The sequence below is a fragment of the Miscanthus floridulus genome, chromosome 11, assembly GCF_019320115.1.
Source record: "Miscanthus floridulus cultivar M001 chromosome 11, ASM1932011v1, whole genome shotgun sequence".
NCBI lineage: Eukaryota > Viridiplantae > Streptophyta > Magnoliopsida > Poales > Poaceae > Miscanthus > Miscanthus floridulus.
In genome coordinates, this window is record NC_089590.1 from 57,272,181 (window position 1) to 57,290,237 (window position 18,057).

Below are 18,057 nucleotides of genomic sequence, written 5' to 3' on the forward strand. Positions count from 1 at the left end.
TGTTTGTGATAAAATTTAGTCAAACGTTAAAAACTACAAGTATCCATAAGTTCTAAATTATTTTGTTTGAAAACAAGTGAGGTATATGTTTGTGGTAAAATTTAGTTAGACATTAAAACCTACAAATGTCTATAAGTTTTGTTTAAATTATTTTGTTTGAAAACACATAAAGTATATGTGTAATCTACTCTATTTGTTTCAAATTGTAAATCATTCTGTGTTTTCTTAGGCATAACTTTTGATATGAATATAAATATATGCTATGCCAGATGTATAGTATATCTATGTAAAGGGACGAAACCAGTTTCAAGTTTCCTAATGCCATGGCACCATTGTAAAACATGCTAGTGAGCCTCTAGCTTTTGGCTTCCGGAAGCTTTTTGGTTTTTCAAAGGTTCAAAAGCTTCCAAGAAGTCCAAATAAACTGGCCCTTAGACAGAGCAACAGAGTAGATTTGCTTGTAGCTTCGTCCTGCCTATATCTCTTACGATTAAAAAAATAAAGTGTAGATATTTTTTTAATGTGACATCTATTTACCGTCTGCACCACGGCTACAATCCCGCACCCATCGCTCCCTCGGTCTACCTTCCCCTGCGATGCCCTGCCGGTCGCCGCGCGAACGCGTCCACGCCGCTCCTCCTCCTCTTCCTCCTCTAAGCCCATCTCCCTCTCCCACTCCCTCCCCTCCAAGCCCTCGCTGGCCCCACCCCCCACCGCATCCGGAGCCTCCCGCCGCGGCCTCACCCCCGTCTCCGCCTCCGCCTCAGCCGCGGCGGCCCCAGCCCCGGACCCAGTCCCAGCACCGTCCCCGGCGCCGGCCGCCCCGCCGAAGAAGCCTGCGCTGCAGGGCGCGGCCATCAAGCCGCTCCTCGCCTCCCTCGCGATCGACGTCCTCATCTGGTTTGTCCCAGCCCCCACCGGCGTGCCCCACAACGCGTGGCAGCTGCTCACCATCTTCCTCTCCACCATCATCGGCATCATTACCCAGCCGCTGCCCCTCGGCGCGATGGCCCTGCTCGGCCTCGGCGCCGCCGTGCTCACCAAGACGCTCACCTTCGCCGCGGCCTTCTCGGCCTTCGGCGACCCGATCCCCTGGCTCATCGCGCTCGCCTCCTTCTTCGCGCACGGGTTCATCAAGACCGGCCTCGGCTCCCGCGTCGCCTACGCCTTCGTCGCCGCCTTCGGCTCCTCCTCGCTCGGCCTCGGCTACTCGCTCGTCTTCGCCGAGGCGCTCCTCGCCCCCGCCATCCCCTCCGTCTCGGCGCGCGCGGGCGGCATCTTCCTGCCGCTCGTCAAGTCGCTCTGCGAGGCATGCGGCTCGCGCGCCGGCGACGGCACGGAGCGGAAGCTCGGGGCCTGGCTCATGCTCACCTGCTTCCAGACCTCCGTCGTCTCGTAGGCAATGTTCCTCACCGCCATGGCGGCCAACCCGCTCTCGGCCAACCTCACGGCTGCCACCATCGGCCAGGGGATCGGATGGACGCTCTGGGCCAAGGCCGCCATCGTGCCGGGGCTGCTGTCGCTCGTGCTCGTGCCGCTCATTCTCTATGTGATCTACCCGCCGGAGGTGAAGGCCAGCTCCGATGCGCCACGCCTGGCCAAGGAGCGGCTCACCAAGATGGGACCCATGAGCACGGAGGAGAAGATCATGGCCGGCACGCTGCTGCTTACGGTATATAATTAATGATATATATACATATACTTGCCATTTTCTCGCAACATTTAACTCTTTGGCATTACTATAGCCTTTACTAGCATTCTTTGAACTTTTCTTGTGCTATTAGTGTTCTTTATTTATGCCTTGAATCCTGATGGTTAAAATTATTATCAGCTATCTTTCATAAGTAGTTTATAGTGTTCTATTATGAGTGGATGCACCATTTGATGTCTTTGGAGTCTTAGGATTCTTGTTATCAATGGTTTAGTAATCGACTGAACTCTGACCTGTGACTTTGTAATGTTCATATCCTTGACAGTCGTTGCCACTGAATGCAGTTTTTTTCATTGCCCTGTCACATCTAACTTGAATAGGAATTGGATCCACTTTTCTTCACTGAAAATTATGCCCTTGCTCTGCATGCCAGGTTGGTCTTTGGATCTTTGAAGGAATGCTGAGTGTGGATGCAGTGTCTGCAGCAATTCTTGCGCCTAATCACAGGGGTTGTCACATGGAAAGAGTGTTTGGCAGAGTCTGTGGCGTGGGATCCGCTTACATGGTTTGCAGCACTTATAGCAATGGCTGGCTACCTCAACAAATACGGGTTCATCTCTTGGTTCAGTGAGACTGTTGTGAAGGTACACTCTCTTTTCTTCACACAACTCTCATCTCTCATGAGCCTTGGCTCTTGGCATTTATAAGGTTAAGGTTTTTTCTTTATTCGTGAGAAAATTCCTTATTTGACAATGGAAGTTAACATGCTTTATTCTTTTTTCCCACAACGAGAAACCTGAATTTTATTACTTGAAGCAATGAAATTACAAACACAACGAGTTCAAAGACATAATAACATCACAGATTGACAGATCCCACCCAATTAAAATCCATACTTCTGATCACAGAGGGACCAGAACATATGGAACCACCTCAGGCCCCTGACATGCTTCCTTTATGGCCCTGAAAATCTTTTTCTCCCTTATATGACACTGGATCTATCTTTTATGCCTTAATTTGACACTTCCATCAGTTTTGGCTGTTAACCCATTAAAAGATTAGATGAAAAGACCTTTTGACCCTGAGCCCTCTTTGCGCCAGTATTGGAGTCCCAGCATCAGGATTTGTGCATAACATATGTGAGGCAACAAGCAATTTCAAAAAACCATGAGTAGTTTTAGTTACTGATCAAATCAAAGCTTATCATGAAAGTATGAAGCATCTCTTTCTCAGTATCCATCAACATGATAACTTCATAGATGAATTATTCATCCTATTTCTTTCCCAATATCATTCAACATGTTAATTTCATACATGAATTTTTTTATACTATTAATTGGTGAAGAAAAAATGTGCTTAATGTAATCATCTCGTGAGAAAATAGTATGCTTCTTTTTCTTAAAGAATGAAACAGTAAGTTTTGTGAGGAAGCCGGCCTTCTTTTACTTTGTACTTTTTGGATGTCCTCTTTTTGTGAGGCTAGACTTCAAGCTCTCAGAATGTGTGAAGATAAACGAGTTGCTTTTCTTCTTGTATAGATTCTCTTGCTTAGCTCTTTGGTTCTCTAGCCGTCCTCAGGCTTGAGGCTCCCTCTGGGAGTTTTTGATAGTTTTTGTTAGGAACCTTACTAACTTTATACAAAGGTTCCGATTGTATCTATGTCATCCAAGTTTTATGTTGCAATAAGTTTTCGTCGTATTCCCCTTCGTGTTAATTGTTGAGAAGAACATGAACAAGGGGAAGAAACTGTTAAATGATAATATTTTCAATGAATATCATCTATAAAGAGGTTCTAGCTCTATAGACAAGATAATATTGCATGTTAATACTTTTTTCATGATAATCAAAAGTACCTTTATTAAACAGTACTGTTATTTATCGTGCGATCTGTGTGTTTTTAGTACAAAAGTTTTGTTGTCCCGTAGCAACGCACGAGCACTGCTACCTAGTATCTAAAAAGGCCAAAAACGACTTACAGTGTAGAATGGAGGGAGTATTACTCTTTGTATTTGCCAAACGAAAAAGAATCTTCATATTTATTAACACTTATTAAGGCTTAAAATAAAATTACCACGATAATAAGAGAAAACGGTTGTCTGCCAAGCGTCTACACAAGCCGCTAGAGTTCTCGTGGGGACAGTCCCGCATGGAAGGGCCTATCATTTTGCGGGCTTTGTGGCAGCCATGGGCAAAGTTATATTGTGATTAAGGGATGCAAAAGCACCTGCTAAAAAATGAATTTTTTTATTGTAACTAAAATCCCATAATAATACATGCATATTCTATCTCGGATGGATTAATCTGCAGCCTCCGTCGTGAGAAATTGCAAGGGGCTGTGGTCGGAGAACAGTTGTAGGCAAAAAAAAAAAAAAGCAACATTCAGGATCAGTGTAAGCCAGCAATGTCATGGCATCAAATTTAAATCGAATTGCTCAACGTCCCAATAACCAAAGCTCATTTCTGTAGCATCAACGAATGTAGCAAAATTACAAAACCAACAAATAATCTCCAATAACATCAACGAATGTTTTTTTTAGAAAAGGAACATCAACGAATGTAGCAACATTCACACTGACAAGCAGCACCGGCGCAATGCAAACCCGCCGCTCTGCAAATCACCGGCATTATGCAAACCGACGAATGCCATGGTGAAGCTACGGCGGAAGTAGGCGTACGTCTAGCACCAGCGCTATGCCGAGCGTCGGCATAGTGTGGGCTCATCGTGAGAAGTCTGCACATTGTGGAATTTGGACCTTCGTAAAAAATTAAAAAAATAAATAAATTGTGGAGTTTGGATAAATCCAGCCAGTCCTTATCAGTTCAGAGTTCAGTCTATACAAAAACGACAATGCATATGTCGCCACCAATCTTGTTTTGCTTGGCTTTGTCCGCTGCAGTTCTGCGGTATATATAAGCTCTGCTAGCAGAAGCAAAACATGCATTGTGAATCCTTACAAGCAGATACCAGTATACCACCCCTGTGCAAAGTTCTTGCAGTCTTGACAAGGTGACAGGAATATAGGAAATGGAGGTCACCCTGTGCCCAAAGCCTCATTTCGTGGTCATCACATGGCCGGCCACCAGCCAAATGATTCCCATCGTGGACATCGGCTGCCTCCTCGCCGCGCACGGCGCCTCGGTCACGATCATCACTTATAGGGCCTCTTGTCTGACCACTTAACCTCTAGACCATTAAGTTTTCTGACAGCCTTCTCACCATCCTCTCTGTGAACGAAGTTGACAAAGCCAAAGCCCCTGCTTAATCCAGTGCTCTCATCCTTTGGGACTTCCACATGGCTTATAGGGTCCAAACGTGGAGAAGAGCTTGAAGATGTCCAAATCAGCAGTGTCTTCTGAGAGATTGTTCACACGGAATAGATTTCTCATCATTCCATCTATTCATCATACTTGCTCCACTTGTATCAGCACCTTCTCTTTTCCCTACAATCGAAGATACAAATTGAAGCAACAAAAAAAATTATTTAGCCAGAACAAGGGGCAGGAGATGTATGTTTTATGAGAAAGGAAGATAAACTATATCAGCTACATTATAAAGATATGTCATGGCTGTAGGAGAAGAGCTTAAAGCAACTCACTGGTATGCACTAAGAGATTGTTCACAGAGATAGAGTTATCGTCATTCCTTCTCTTCATCATACTTACTCCACTTGTATCAGCACCTTCTTTCTCATATTGCAGAGCACATTGTAGGGTAGAATGAGACATAATATGTTTAGTAATAGAAATTTGCAGTGTATGCAAGTACTGTAATTCAATCAAGGTTAAGAGACTGATTTATGTACACACTATCAAGCAGACTGGAATAATACATAATTCAGGGAGAATGACGAGTCATAAAAAAGTGAGGGCGCAAATTTTGTTGTTTGGTAACACTAACTACATTGATTCCATTGTGAGCACTTGGAAAGAGAATTTTTCCAAGGTAGATGGTGGTTTTGATGTTCTATAGGACTATAGGCTATGTGGTTTACCAGGAACTACTAAGCCACACATAAATCAGTCCAACTCACCAAAGTTCAAGCACGACATAAAGCCCATAACATGCAAGAGAGCCGAACTGCACGAACGATTAATGTTGTCTCTAGCGACAAATCAATATTGAACAGTTCTAGAACCAACACAACGACTATATCAATTCTATAAGAAACTACAATTATGCCTGCATTAGTCAAGAACCTCAAGTTGGTTGTGTCCACATTAGTTAAAAACCACATCAGTTTTGTTTCATCTGCAAGACACCTGAAAAAATAAAAAAGAAAGATGTTGCTTCTTACCTTCTTGCTGCTCACTGTTAAGCATCTCTCGGGTCTTGTTCTCACTTTCCACTCTCTTGTCAAATTCAATTTTTATTTCCTAAAAAATAACAAAGGTCAGCTTTGGGGTCAATATAAGACACCTGAAACTTAAACAACCGGTGCTTCTTACTGTTAGATACATATATAAGACACTAGAAATTTAAACAACTGGTGATACATATATAGATCATATACATCTAACATTTAACACTTACCATAAATTTTCTGGCTAACACTTCAGATTTGTTAGGGAATGCACTCATCTTCTCTGAATCCATTCTTATTTCCTAAAATTGAGATGGGTTAATTTTAGAGTCATAAAACACTGAAATTTTAAAATAGAATGTTGAAAACAACCGGTGTTTTTTACCTTCAGAAACTAGCAATGAGATTTTTATTGTCCCGGCAGACTTTCACTTGCTGGCAGTCCACTGGGACAATACATGGAAGAATAACTTCCTGGATTTTCCCAGTATTCATCTCCTCAACTGTATAGCACTTGGAGAGTATTTTTCCTTTGTGGTCTTTCATGTCACCCTAAATCAACATCTTTATAAGGTCCATTAAAGCTTCTAAAATAAAATAAAGTTAGAACTCAACTAATAAACAAATGAATCATTCATTTTCCATTGCTGAACTGACATGTTAGCTTTATGTCGTGATGTAGTTTCTCAAGTCTCTATTTGGTTAGGTCATTATTGTTCTGCTTTCCCTTGTTCACTTTGCTTGAGAGAATCTGGCTATTCTCCACGGAGCTGAAGAAAGAGTTCTCCATTTCTTCTTTTGTTTTTGGAGCTCGGATGTGGTCCAGTTGCCACGATACCAAACCGCAGATCGGCTTCTCAAGGGTTTTACCACAGACTGGCCAACGGTGTCTTTCCGTCAGCGGTCTGGACAACGCCCAGGGACACGGGGTGCTCTGTTCCAGGCTTTAGCCGCAAGATCTTTGGCAAAATCAAAGGCACGTGACGGCATCTGCAAAGAAAGTACATCACTTAAAACAAGATTGCATGCCAAATAGGAACTAAATTTTTTTATGATAGGATCTAACATTTAGAAACAGGGGAATTTTCATGATAGGAAAAACTTTGGAAATAAATAAACTAAATATTAGGGTTTTTTTTTCTCCAGCACACAGAAAAAAAATCCTGATGTTTAGTTTGTTTATTTTCAAAATTTTCCTACCATAAAAAAATCCCCTATTTTTAAATGTTAGATCCTATCATAAAAAAATTTAGTTCATATTTGGCTTGTAATCATGTTCTAAGTGATGTTCTTTCTTTGCAGATGTTGTCGCGTGCCTTTGCTTTTGCCAAGGATCTTGTGGCTAAAGGCTGGAACAGGGCACCCCGTGTCCCTGGGCGTTGTCCAGACCGCTAGCGGAAAGACGTCGTTGGTCGGTCTGTGGTAAAACCCTTGAGAAGCCGATCCTGTGGTTTGGTATCGTAGCAACTGGACCACATCCGAGCTCCAAAAACAAAAGAAGAAATGGAGAACTCTTTCTTCAGCTCTGTGGAGAATAGCCAGATTATCTCAGGCAAAGTAAACAAAGAAAAACAGAACAATAATGAACTAACCAGAGAGAGACTTGAGAAACTACAGCACAACATAAAGCTCACAGGTCAGTTCAGCAATAGAAAATGAATGATTCATTTGTTTACTAGTTGAGTTCTAACTTTATTTCATTTTAGAAGCTTTAATGGACCTTACAGATATGTTGATTTGGGGTGACGTGAAATAACACAAAGGGAAAATAGTGTTATACAGCTGAGAAGATGAATACTGGGGAAATCCAGGGAGGTATTCTTCCTTGTATTATCCCAGTAGACTGCTAGCAAGTGAAAGTCTACCGGGACAATAAAAATCTCATTGCTAGTTTTCTGAAGGTAAAAAGCACCGGTTGTTTCACCATTCTATTTTAAAATTTCAGTGTCTTATGACTCTAAAATGAACCCATTTAAATTTTAGAAAATAAGAATGGACTCAGAGAAGATGGGTGCATTCCCTAACAAGTTTGAAGTGTTAGCCAGAAAATTGATGGTAAGCGTTAGATGTTAGATGTATATGATCTATATATGTATCTAACAGTAAGAAGCATCAGTTGTTTAAATTTTTGGTGTCTTATATATGATCTATATATGCATCTAACCGTAAGAAGCACCGGTTGTTTAAGTTTCAGGTGTCTTATATTGACCCCAAAGCTGACCTTTGTTATTTTCAGGAAATGAAAATTGAATTTGACAAGAGGGTGGAAAGTGAGAACAAGACCCGAGATATGCTTAACAGTGAGCAGCAAGAAGGTAAGAAGCAGCATCTTTCTTTTTTATTTTTTCAGGTGTCTTGCAGATGAAACAAAAATGATGTGGTTTTTAACTAATGCGGACACAAATAACCAACTTGAGATTCTTGACTAATGCAGGCATAATTGTAGTTTCTTATAGAATTGATATAGTCATTGTGTTGGTTCTAGAACTGTTCAATATTGATTTGCCGCTAGAGACAACATTAATTGTTCGTGCAGTTCGGCTCTCTTGCATGTTATGGGCTTTATATCGTGCTTGAACTTTGGTGAGCTGGACTGATTTATGTGTGGCTTAGTAGTTCCTGGTAAACCCCATAGCCTATAGTCCTATAGAACAGCAAAACCACCATCTACCTTGGAAAAATTCTCTTTCCAAGTGCTCACAATGGAATCAATGTAGTTAGTGTTACCAAATAACCAAAATTTGCGTCCTCACTTTTTTATGACTCGTCATTCTCCCTGAATTATGTATTATTCCAGTCTGCTTGATAGTGTGTACATAAATCAGTCTCTTAACCTTGATTGAATTACAGTACTTGCATACAGTGCATAATTTCTATTACTAAACATATTATGTCTCATTCTACCCTACAATCTACTCTGCAATATGAGAAAGAAGGTGCTGATACAAGTGGAGCAAGTATGATGAAGAGAAGGAATGATGAGAACTCTATCCCTGTGAATAATCTCTTAGTGCATACCAGTGAGTTGCTTTAAGCTCTTCTCCTACAGCCATGACATATCTTTATAATGTAGCTGATATAGTTTATCTTCCTTTCTCATAAAACATACATCTCCTGCCCCTTGTTCTGGCTAAATAATTTTTTTTCGTTGCTTCAATTTGTATCTTCGATTGTAGGGAAAAGCGAAGGTGCTGATACAAGTGGAGCAAGTATGATGAAGAGAGAATGATGAGAACTCTATCCGTGTGAACAATCTCTCAGAAGACACTGCTGATTTAGACATCTTCAAGCTCTTCTCCATGTTTGGCCCTATAAGCCATGTGGAAGTCCCAAAGGATGAGAGCACTGGATCATGCAGGGGATTTGACTTTGTCAACTTCGTTCACAGAGAGGATGGTGAGAAGGCTGTCAGAAAACTTAATGGTCTAGAGGTTAAGTGGTCAGACAAGAACTAGATTTTGCTTCTACCTACTAACCTGGCATGCCACCAGCAACGGGCGCATGCCACCAGCGCAGCTGATGCAGCTCGGACTGGCTGATCTGGTAATTTTTTTTATTTTTATTTGCAATTTGTATTTTTATCTGTTTTTGTTTTGAATTTATTCAATTTGTATTTCATAAAAATAATCTGTTAATTTGTTTTTTATTTGGTCCATTAGATTTGGATCTTGTGGTTTCTGCAAATCGGGTGATTTATGGCTTCAAATCACTTGATTCTATCTTCCTTGTAGAATCGAGTGATTTTTAGCCTTGGCTCACTCGGGTGACGGGAGACCATAAATCACCGTACTAGACAGACCCTAATTTAAGCAGTAGGGCTTGATCGTCCTGATTTCCTGAAAAAAAAAACTTTACATGGTGGGCATCAAAAGTTCACGAACGCACCCATGTAACATGTGATGATTTCTTTTTTTCTCTCTTTTTTTCCTCATTTCGCCCCGCCTCGCCCTTTCCTACTCAGCCTTTGATTCTTGCTCAAACACATGGGGTCTTAGGACACCATGGATCCGCAAACACTCCAAACTTCGTTATGCAGAAATCAACTGATTATTTATTGCCAACGTCAACCAACACAGATTCAAGAGGCGAACTGGATGAACTCCTCCAGACAAATATACGATGATCCCCTGTTCTCCAAAGCAGCTTTGGCTTTGGCCTTCAGCTCCCGAGCGGCCGAACCTTGCTCCTCCGATCCTCCCCTTCGGCTCCTCCATCCATGAGTTTGATCAGGGCCCTCTTCACCTGTTCTGCTCCCACCTCCGCCTTCGCCTCGCCTTTGACACCGTTCAGCAAATTTTCTGTGGGCTGTCACGCCGACGGACACGCCGATCCCTAGCACGTCAACAATCAACTTCTCGTTCATGAACTGCTCGGCGAAGAACGGCCAGGTGGCCATGGGCACGCCCGCGACGACGCTCTCCGGCGTCGAGCCCCACCCGCACTCCCGCAGTGTGTCAGAAAACCGCCGACGGCCGCGTGCTCCAGAATGGCGACCTGCGGCGCCCACCCACAGACTGCAAGACACTGGCTCTTCGAGAGGCCGTCACCATCGGTGTTGTGCTGTAGCCACTCGGTGACGTCGTCGGGCAACGTGCCTGCGCCCTTGATGACCCAAAGGACAGGCCAGGGGCACTGACACGAGGGCCAGTCCGAGCTGCATCAGCTGCGCTGGAGGCATGCGCCCAGCTCTGCCGAAGCTAACGTAAAGCACGGACTCGGCTTTCTTGGCGTCCAGCCATGCCATGCACCGCCTGGCGTTGTCCGAGCTGGCACGCAACTCGAGGAGGCTAGGCGGTGCGCCGCACAGCGAGACGGGGCCGACGGCGAGAATGGTCTTGCCCATGGTGGCTGCGAGTCGCGCGGCCGAGTCGCGTTCCAGCTCCTCGAAGCTGTTCACGACGATGCCGTCCACGGCCAGCTCGAATTCCCGGAGCTCCCGATGGCGGTCCTCTGGAATGCAGGAAGAAGGCTGGAAGTGTATCGGCAGCTGCCTCCTGGCGAACTTGAAGCCATGGAAGATGAAGCAGGGCGAGCCGAGTTCATGCGCCACGCCTTGCGCCCACGTGTGGCACATCCCGGCGACGACGCAGCTCGGCCGATGGTGCGTCGCCATGAGGAGGCGGCAGTGCCGCGCCACTGCCTCGTCGAACTGCGTGGTGGCGACGAAGAAGTTGGGCACGAGGTCGACCGAGGGGATGTGGTCGGTCCTCTCGCAACCATCCGCCAGGCCGGCTTCCGCGCCCGGGAACGGGATCGCGTCATCGCGGCAGGCCCGCTATAGGGTTTATCAGGAACTACTAAGCCACACATAATTCAGTCTAGCTCACCAAAGTTCAAGCATGACATAAAGCCCATAACATGCAAGAGAGCCAAACTGCACGAACAATTAATATTGTCTCTAGCGACAAATCAATATTAAACAGTTGTAGAACCAACAGAATGACTATCAATTCTATAAGAAACTACAATTATGCCTCCATTAGTCAAGAACCTCAAGTTGGTTATTTGTGTACGCATTAGTTAAAAACCACATCAATTTTGTTTCATCTGCAAGACAGCTAAAAAATAAAAAAGAAAGATGTTGCTTCTCACCTTCTTGCTGCTCATTGTTAAGCATCTCTCGGGTCTTGTTCTCACTTTCCACCCTCTTGTCAAATTCAATTTTCATTTCCTAAAAATAACAAAGGTCAGCTTTGGGGTCAATATAAGACACCTGAAACTTAAACAATTGGTGCTTCTTACTGTTAAATACATATATAGATTATATATAAGACACCAGAAATTTAAACAACCGGTGTTTCTTACTGTTAGATACATATATAGATAATATACATCTAACATTTAACACTTACCATCAATTTTCTGGTTAACACTTTAGACTTGTTAGGGAATTCTCTGAGTACATTTTTATTTCCTGAAATTGAGATGGGTTAATTTTAAAGTCACGAGACACTGAAATTTTAAATTTAAAATAGAATGGTGAAAACAATCGGTGCTTTTTAACTTCAGAAAACTAGCAATAAGATCTTTATTGTCCTGGCAGACTTTCACTTGCTGGCAGTCTACTGGGACAATACAGGAAGAATAACTTCCTGGATTTCCCCAGTATTCATCTCCTCAATTGTATGAGTATTTTTCCTTTGTGGTCTTTCACGTCACCCCAAATCAACATCTCTGTAAGGTCCATTAAAGCTTTTAAAATGAAATAAAGTTAGAACTCAGTAAACAAATGAATCATTCATTTTTCATTGCTAAACTAACATGTTAACTTTATATCGTGATGTAGTTTCTCAAGTCCCTCTCTGGTTAGATCATTATTGTTCTGTTTTCCCTTGTTCACTTTGCCTGAGAGAATCTAGCTATTCTCCACAGAGCTGAAGAAAGAATTCTCCATTTCTTCTTTTGTTTTTGGAGCTCGGATGTGGTCCAGTTGTCATGATACCAAACCGAAGTATCGGCTTCTCAAAGGTTTTACCACAGACCGGCCAACGGTGTCTTTCCGCCAGCGGTCTGAACAACGCCCAGGGACACGGGGTGGTCTGTTCCAGGCTTTAGCCGCAAGATCCTTTGCAAAATCAAAGGCACGTGACGGCATCTGCAAAGAAAAAACATCACTTAGAATAGGATTGCAAGCCAAATAGGAACTAAATTTTTTTATGATAGATTCTAACATTTAGAAACAGAGAAATTTTTTATGATAGGAAAAACTTTGGAAATAAACAAACTAAACATCAGGTTTTTTTTTCTCCAGCACACAAGAGAGCTGCTTATCTTTATATTAAGATGGACTAACATCAGATTTTTATGATCACAGAAGTGTCAGAAAGCATTGATGAAATACAAATAGAAAGATTCATTAGCACTGGCATTGTCCTATGCAAATTAGGGTTTCATTGCAGAAAGAAAACATACATACATACATATATATATATATAGACACGCACACACACACCATTGCTTTGAGACAAATCTGAATGGCATGAAGGATTTTACTGAGGTTTGGAAACAGGGCCCTTGGGTGCATTACAGGACAATTGTATAATATGGAAGAAGTAGCAATTTTCAAGGATACATTAACAAAGTTCTGAAAACATATGACCTATTTCAAAAACTAACCCTAAATTGAACTAAGATTTTGCGACAACAGTGTCATCAAAATCAGAATAGCAATTTCAGCTTGTATGAATTTAGAGGACCATTACTTCAACATGCTGAATAACAAACTAATTGTATAGGCTCTCTATCTAAATAAACTGAAAACAAGCAACAGTCATAATTTAATGATGCTTTAGCATTACAAACTTTTCTGACTTGGAATTGCTTATCTTTTTATTGAGATGGAGTAACAACAGATTTATCACAGAAGTGCCAGAAAGCATTGATGAAATATACAAATAGAAAGATTCATTAGCACTGGCATTGTCCTATGCAAATTAGGATCTCACTGCAGAAAGAAAACATAGATAAGCATACACCACTGCTTAAAAATCTCAAAGGGGAACTCCACCCCTGCAAATATGCAAGAGATCAGGTGTTTATACCTCTGCTCTTCCGTTTTTGCCCTGACAGGAGGCTAGATCAACCTTATAGCATAGGATTAGAACCATTAACTTCATGTTGAATGAAAAACTAATCGTATAGGCATGCAGTTTACAGCGCATGATGACACAACAACTACGATCTGAAATTGTTCAGCAAAGGATAATCGAGATGGAGATCCAACAAACGGCAGAATGCAAGCAAACAGAGGGACAGGCAGAGTGTTGAGTGTCGAGAAGATCAACAGAAAACGGGGAAAAAAATGTTTCTAAAACAACATTCAAAAACAGCAATCTCTCAAACATGCCGAGCATTGCAGATACCAAAACAATTAAAACAAAAATGATAGATAGATCACGGTCAGATTTATCCCCGAGTTCTGACGCACGTAAGCAGTAGAACGAACGACAAGGCCTTAAACGATAAACGGTTGATGAAAGGACGGCAGAATTTTTGAGAGGAAAGTTCAATCGAGTTCACCATGGAGTCGCGGTGCTGATTAGCCGCCTTCCCTCCGAATAAACCACTACGAAAAGCAACATCAAAACCAATACGGAACGCAACAACGATGTCACCGACCTACTAGTTCGATCCAGTACAAGCACAGCAATAGAAGTATCTAGAAGCTACTAGAATGATCTGGATATAGGTTTGGAAGGGGAAGAAGGGAAAAGGTGAAATCTAGCCGCAGCTAGCCTCGAGCTCACGCTCGCCGCCGGTTCAGGTTCTGGTCCTTCGACGCCACTTGCTGATGGTGGTGTTCATTGTTTGTACTGTCTTCCCTTCCTGCTTGGCCCACAGACTGTCTTCCTTCGGTCTTGGTCCAGCCCATATATCCTTTCATCGGCCCAGCCCATAGTATCTCTAGTAGGATCATGACATACTTCCCTCCTTGAAACACGGCTTGTCCCCAAGCCGTGCTTGCACACGTATGATGTATCACCAAGGGTCGATCCATGGCTTGGCAGTTGTGAAGTAATCCACCAGGATCCCATAGCCTCAGCGTCAAAAATGAATTCAATGGAATGGTAGGCTCCCACAGTTGCACATATATTACCTGGTAAGTAGTTACGAAATCTAGCTGCCGGTACTCTATGGTCTCATTTGGAACAGATGCAGTTCTAGGGGCTTCTCTGATGTATTCCTTCATTGTTCCAAGAAATGCAAATGATGATGGTTGCTCTCTCAGAATTGGAAACTGGAAGTTTCTTGCTAGTTCCAGACCTCTGGAGAGCTCGTATAAGTCAAAAAGGGACTTTGCCAGATTTGCTGTCCTTCTATAGATGTCCTGAGTTTTGGTAGCTTTGAGTTTTGTCATATCAAACAAATCCACAAGGTTAATGATCTCGTCATTGGCTGCACAGTAGATCTTGAAGCTTCCCTTCAACACCAGAGCCAAGACATACTGTATGAGGTAGTTTCCAAAAACTGCCGCTTCAAGCTGACAACTGACAAGCCGGAAGAGCAGCTGCTGCAGTGCAGGAAATTGCTCCAAGAGATCGTCCTTGCCTAATGTCCTTGTTCTGCTCTGCCCCTTGCACTGGTTACATTGGGCGAGAAGTTTTAAGTTGATCGTGCTTCCAAGTGCATATGGTGCAGGCCATACTTGTGACTCAAACAAATTTTGTCCCCAAGCCATTACACTGTCCAGCACAAACAGCACCCTGCAAATCGACACATATAATGTTTTCTCCCAGTACAAACTTTTCATGCCAATTGAGTCAGCAAACAGTTCCGCTCTAGCTTTCAGTGACATCACCAAGTGTTCTAGTAACCTTTCCACTTCCATAGGCACTGATCTGAACTTGTTATATGGAGATTGCCACTGAGGTATATGCTCAACTGAGACTTGACAGGGAGGGGTTTCAGAGTGTGCACCAAACAACCATAGCAATGCCAGTTTTGACAAGTCAAACTTGGAGCTGCTATCTCTTTGTCAACAGTGACAACTTCATGTGGATTCAACCCAGTGATTTCAATCCATGACTTCAAAGTGAATGGAGAGATATCCTTTTCTTCATACTTGCTCATAAATAAAACAAGAGGACCACTGCTTGCTTCACCTCTTCCATGACTAAGAGTATGCAACAAGCCACTAAATGATACTGTATTTGCATTGATATATTCATACATGCCTTTGGCACCCAGATCACCACCTGCCCGAGGAATCACTCGCTGGCTTTCCAGGTTGCTAGTCAAGGGGCCATCATTCAACTTCTGTTGCTGCTGTACTTGAACATTTCGCCAGCCTGAAACCATCACCCGAAACACTGCTAATTTTGTTTGCAGAGATAGAGAATAAAACTGAATGCCCACCAAATAATTCCTTAGGATCACGAAAGCACCAACTTCATCACTGATCATAACTATATCAAACCTCCACTGTCCAGCACAAAAACAACCAATCAAAAATGACCAGCACAGCAGAACTTTTAGTTGCACAGTAACATCAGTTCGATTGCTCTTGACAAGCCAAATTCGAGGTTGTATTTCTTCTTGACTGCTAGCAATCATGTCACTAACAGGTGGTGGCCAAGGTTGTGGCACCAATAATCCAACACCATTACTGCACGCAAGTGACAGCCAATGAACTGACCAATAATAAATGTCACCGCCCTTACATTCATCTTGAGTTGGAGGTGGCCATGGAGATTTCAGAAACTTATCGTCTCTTTTATAGACACTGTCTCCATACAGAGTAGCAGGAGCTGGGTGGAAGAAATAGGAACACTGGCATTACCTTGAACACCATGTAGGCACCACTTGTGCTAGCAGCAGGATACCACGAAACCATATCCTCTGATGAAGCTGAAATCTCGCTAGTGATCTGGAGTTTGTTCCCAAAAGTCTGGTAGAGGCATAGCATCAAACACCTGGTCTGCAATAGCATCAAACACCTGGTCTGCATTGCAGAGAGGAACTCGGTGCTGGCAACGGGGGTGGCATGGGACAGCTCCTTCTTGCCGCCGAGTCGGCAGTGGATCTTCTCGCGCGAGTTGGAGAGCGCGCGCGGGGGGGGGGGGGGGGGGGGGGGGGGGGGGGGGCTGGCAGCGCCTCGGTGTTGGGCGCGAGGTGCGACAGGAGCGAGGACCATCTGAGCATGCAGGAGACGGCGTCAGACTGGGACTGGTCACCGAAGAGCTTGACGTCGGTGTAGGGGAGGCCACGCTTGGTGACGCGGATGCCCCTGCCGAGGACGGCGTGGACGAGGGAGGGTACGCGTGCCGTGACGGTGGCCTTGCGCGCGCGGCAGCGATGTTGACTAAGGGGCGCGCGGACTCGCGGCGAACGAGTACGATGAGGTCGAGGTCCGGGAGGTAGACCTGGTTGGAGGCGGCGCGCGCGGGCACCGTGAAGGAGAAGCCCCGGCCGGAGAGGATGTTGCGCACGGCGACGAGGACGAGGCGGTTGGTGCGGGAGGTGACGGAGGCGGGGGCAGAGGCGAGGGAGCGGAGGGTGGCGAGGACGGAGCTGCCGCAGACGGAGTTGTCGTGGCCGGTGCCGGTGAACGTGGGGGCGATGTTGGCGGTGTCGGTGGTGATGTCGACCTGGAGCGAGGCACGATTCTCCAGCCTGCCGGCGCCATAGGCGAAGGGGATCCCGCGCGCGGGCGCGGGCGCCTGCTCCGCCGAGTCGTTGGTGGTGATGGGCGGTTCAGGGAGCGTGCGGTGGATGTAGGAGAGCTCGGTGACGCCCGACTGGAAGCCGGGATCTGCGTCCTGCGGTGGTGCCGAGGACGGAGAAGGGACGAGCGCCGAGGAGATCGTCGCTGCCTCTCGTTCCTTGGTGTCGGCGATGAGGATGGAGGTCGAGGGAGGCGATGGCTCAGCGAGGCTGCGCAGCTGAGTATTCATCTCTTCCAACTTCGCCAGCATCTCCTCCGTCTTCATGGTGGCCACGAACTCCGACGCGGTGGTGGGTAAAGTGGACATGGCTCCGGTACCAATTGTCACCGACCTACTAGTTCGATCCAGTACAAGCACAGCAATAGAAGCTACTGGAACGATCTGGATACATGTTTGGAAGGGGAAGAAGGGAAAAGGTGAAATCTAGCCGCGGCTAGCCGCGGATAGCCTCGAGCTCGCGCTCGCCGCCGGTTCAGGTTCTGGTCCTTCGACGCCTCTTGCTCATGGTGGTGTTCATTGTTTATACTGCCTTCCCTTCCTGCTCGGCCCACAGACTATCTTCCTTCGGTCTTGGTCCAGCCCATATATCCTTTCATCGGCCCAGCCCATAGTATCTCTCGTAGGATCATGAGAAACAACGACGCAAGCGAAGCGCGAAGTCCGAACTGAGGGAACGAGAGTGCTCACCAGCACCGCAGAATTCCCAAGCACGCAAAAGCAAAGGGCAGCCGTCAAGAGATCGAGACGAACCAGAAGAACCAGTATGCGCTATTTCGAAGGAGGGAGGTGATCGGAGATCACCATGGAGCCATCGCTGCCCCCGCGGCCTCCTCAACCTCCTTGAGGACCACAAAAACCACCACGACAGCAAACCCCCAGCAACGGCAACAACACTACTACCAGCAGCACCAAAAACACGGAGGAACAACTCACAACAACC

General features: G+C 44.8%; 1 protein-coding gene and 2 pseudogenes across 3 annotated transcripts; 1 reads left to right on the plus strand and 2 right to left on the minus strand.

The window, feature by feature from the left end:
• The first annotated feature begins 580 nt into the window (after positions 1-580).
• On the plus strand, positions 581-9,603 carry LOC136490839 (dicarboxylate transporter 1, chloroplastic-like; annotated as a pseudogene).
• On the minus strand, positions 2,294-6,760 carry LOC136490840 (uncharacterized). Of its 3 annotated transcripts, none has more exons than XM_066487028.1 (5): positions 6,338-6,760; positions 6,183-6,254; positions 5,947-6,025; positions 5,248-5,331; positions 2,294-5,092 (listed from the first exon to the last, which is right to left on the minus strand). In XM_066487028.1, exons 2-5 carry the CDS (start codon positions 6,243-6,245, stop codon positions 4,992-4,994), a joined length of 327 nt encoding a protein of 108 aa, XP_066343125.1. In that variant the 5' UTR covers positions 6,246-6,254; positions 6,338-6,760; the 3' UTR covers positions 2,294-4,991. The 3 variants fall into 3 exon arrangements, with proteins under 3 accessions (XP_066343125.1, XP_066343123.1, XP_066343124.1); XM_066487026.1 differs by having other exon boundaries at positions 5,248-5,334; XM_066487027.1 differs by lacking the exon at positions 6,338-6,760 and having other exon boundaries at positions 5,248-5,334; positions 6,183-6,274.
• Positions 9,604-10,030: 427 nt separating the features above from the next.
• LOC136492007 (UDP-glycosyltransferase 73C4-like) lies at positions 10,031-16,526 on the minus strand (annotated as a pseudogene).
• Positions 16,527-18,057: the final 1,531 nt, after the last annotated feature.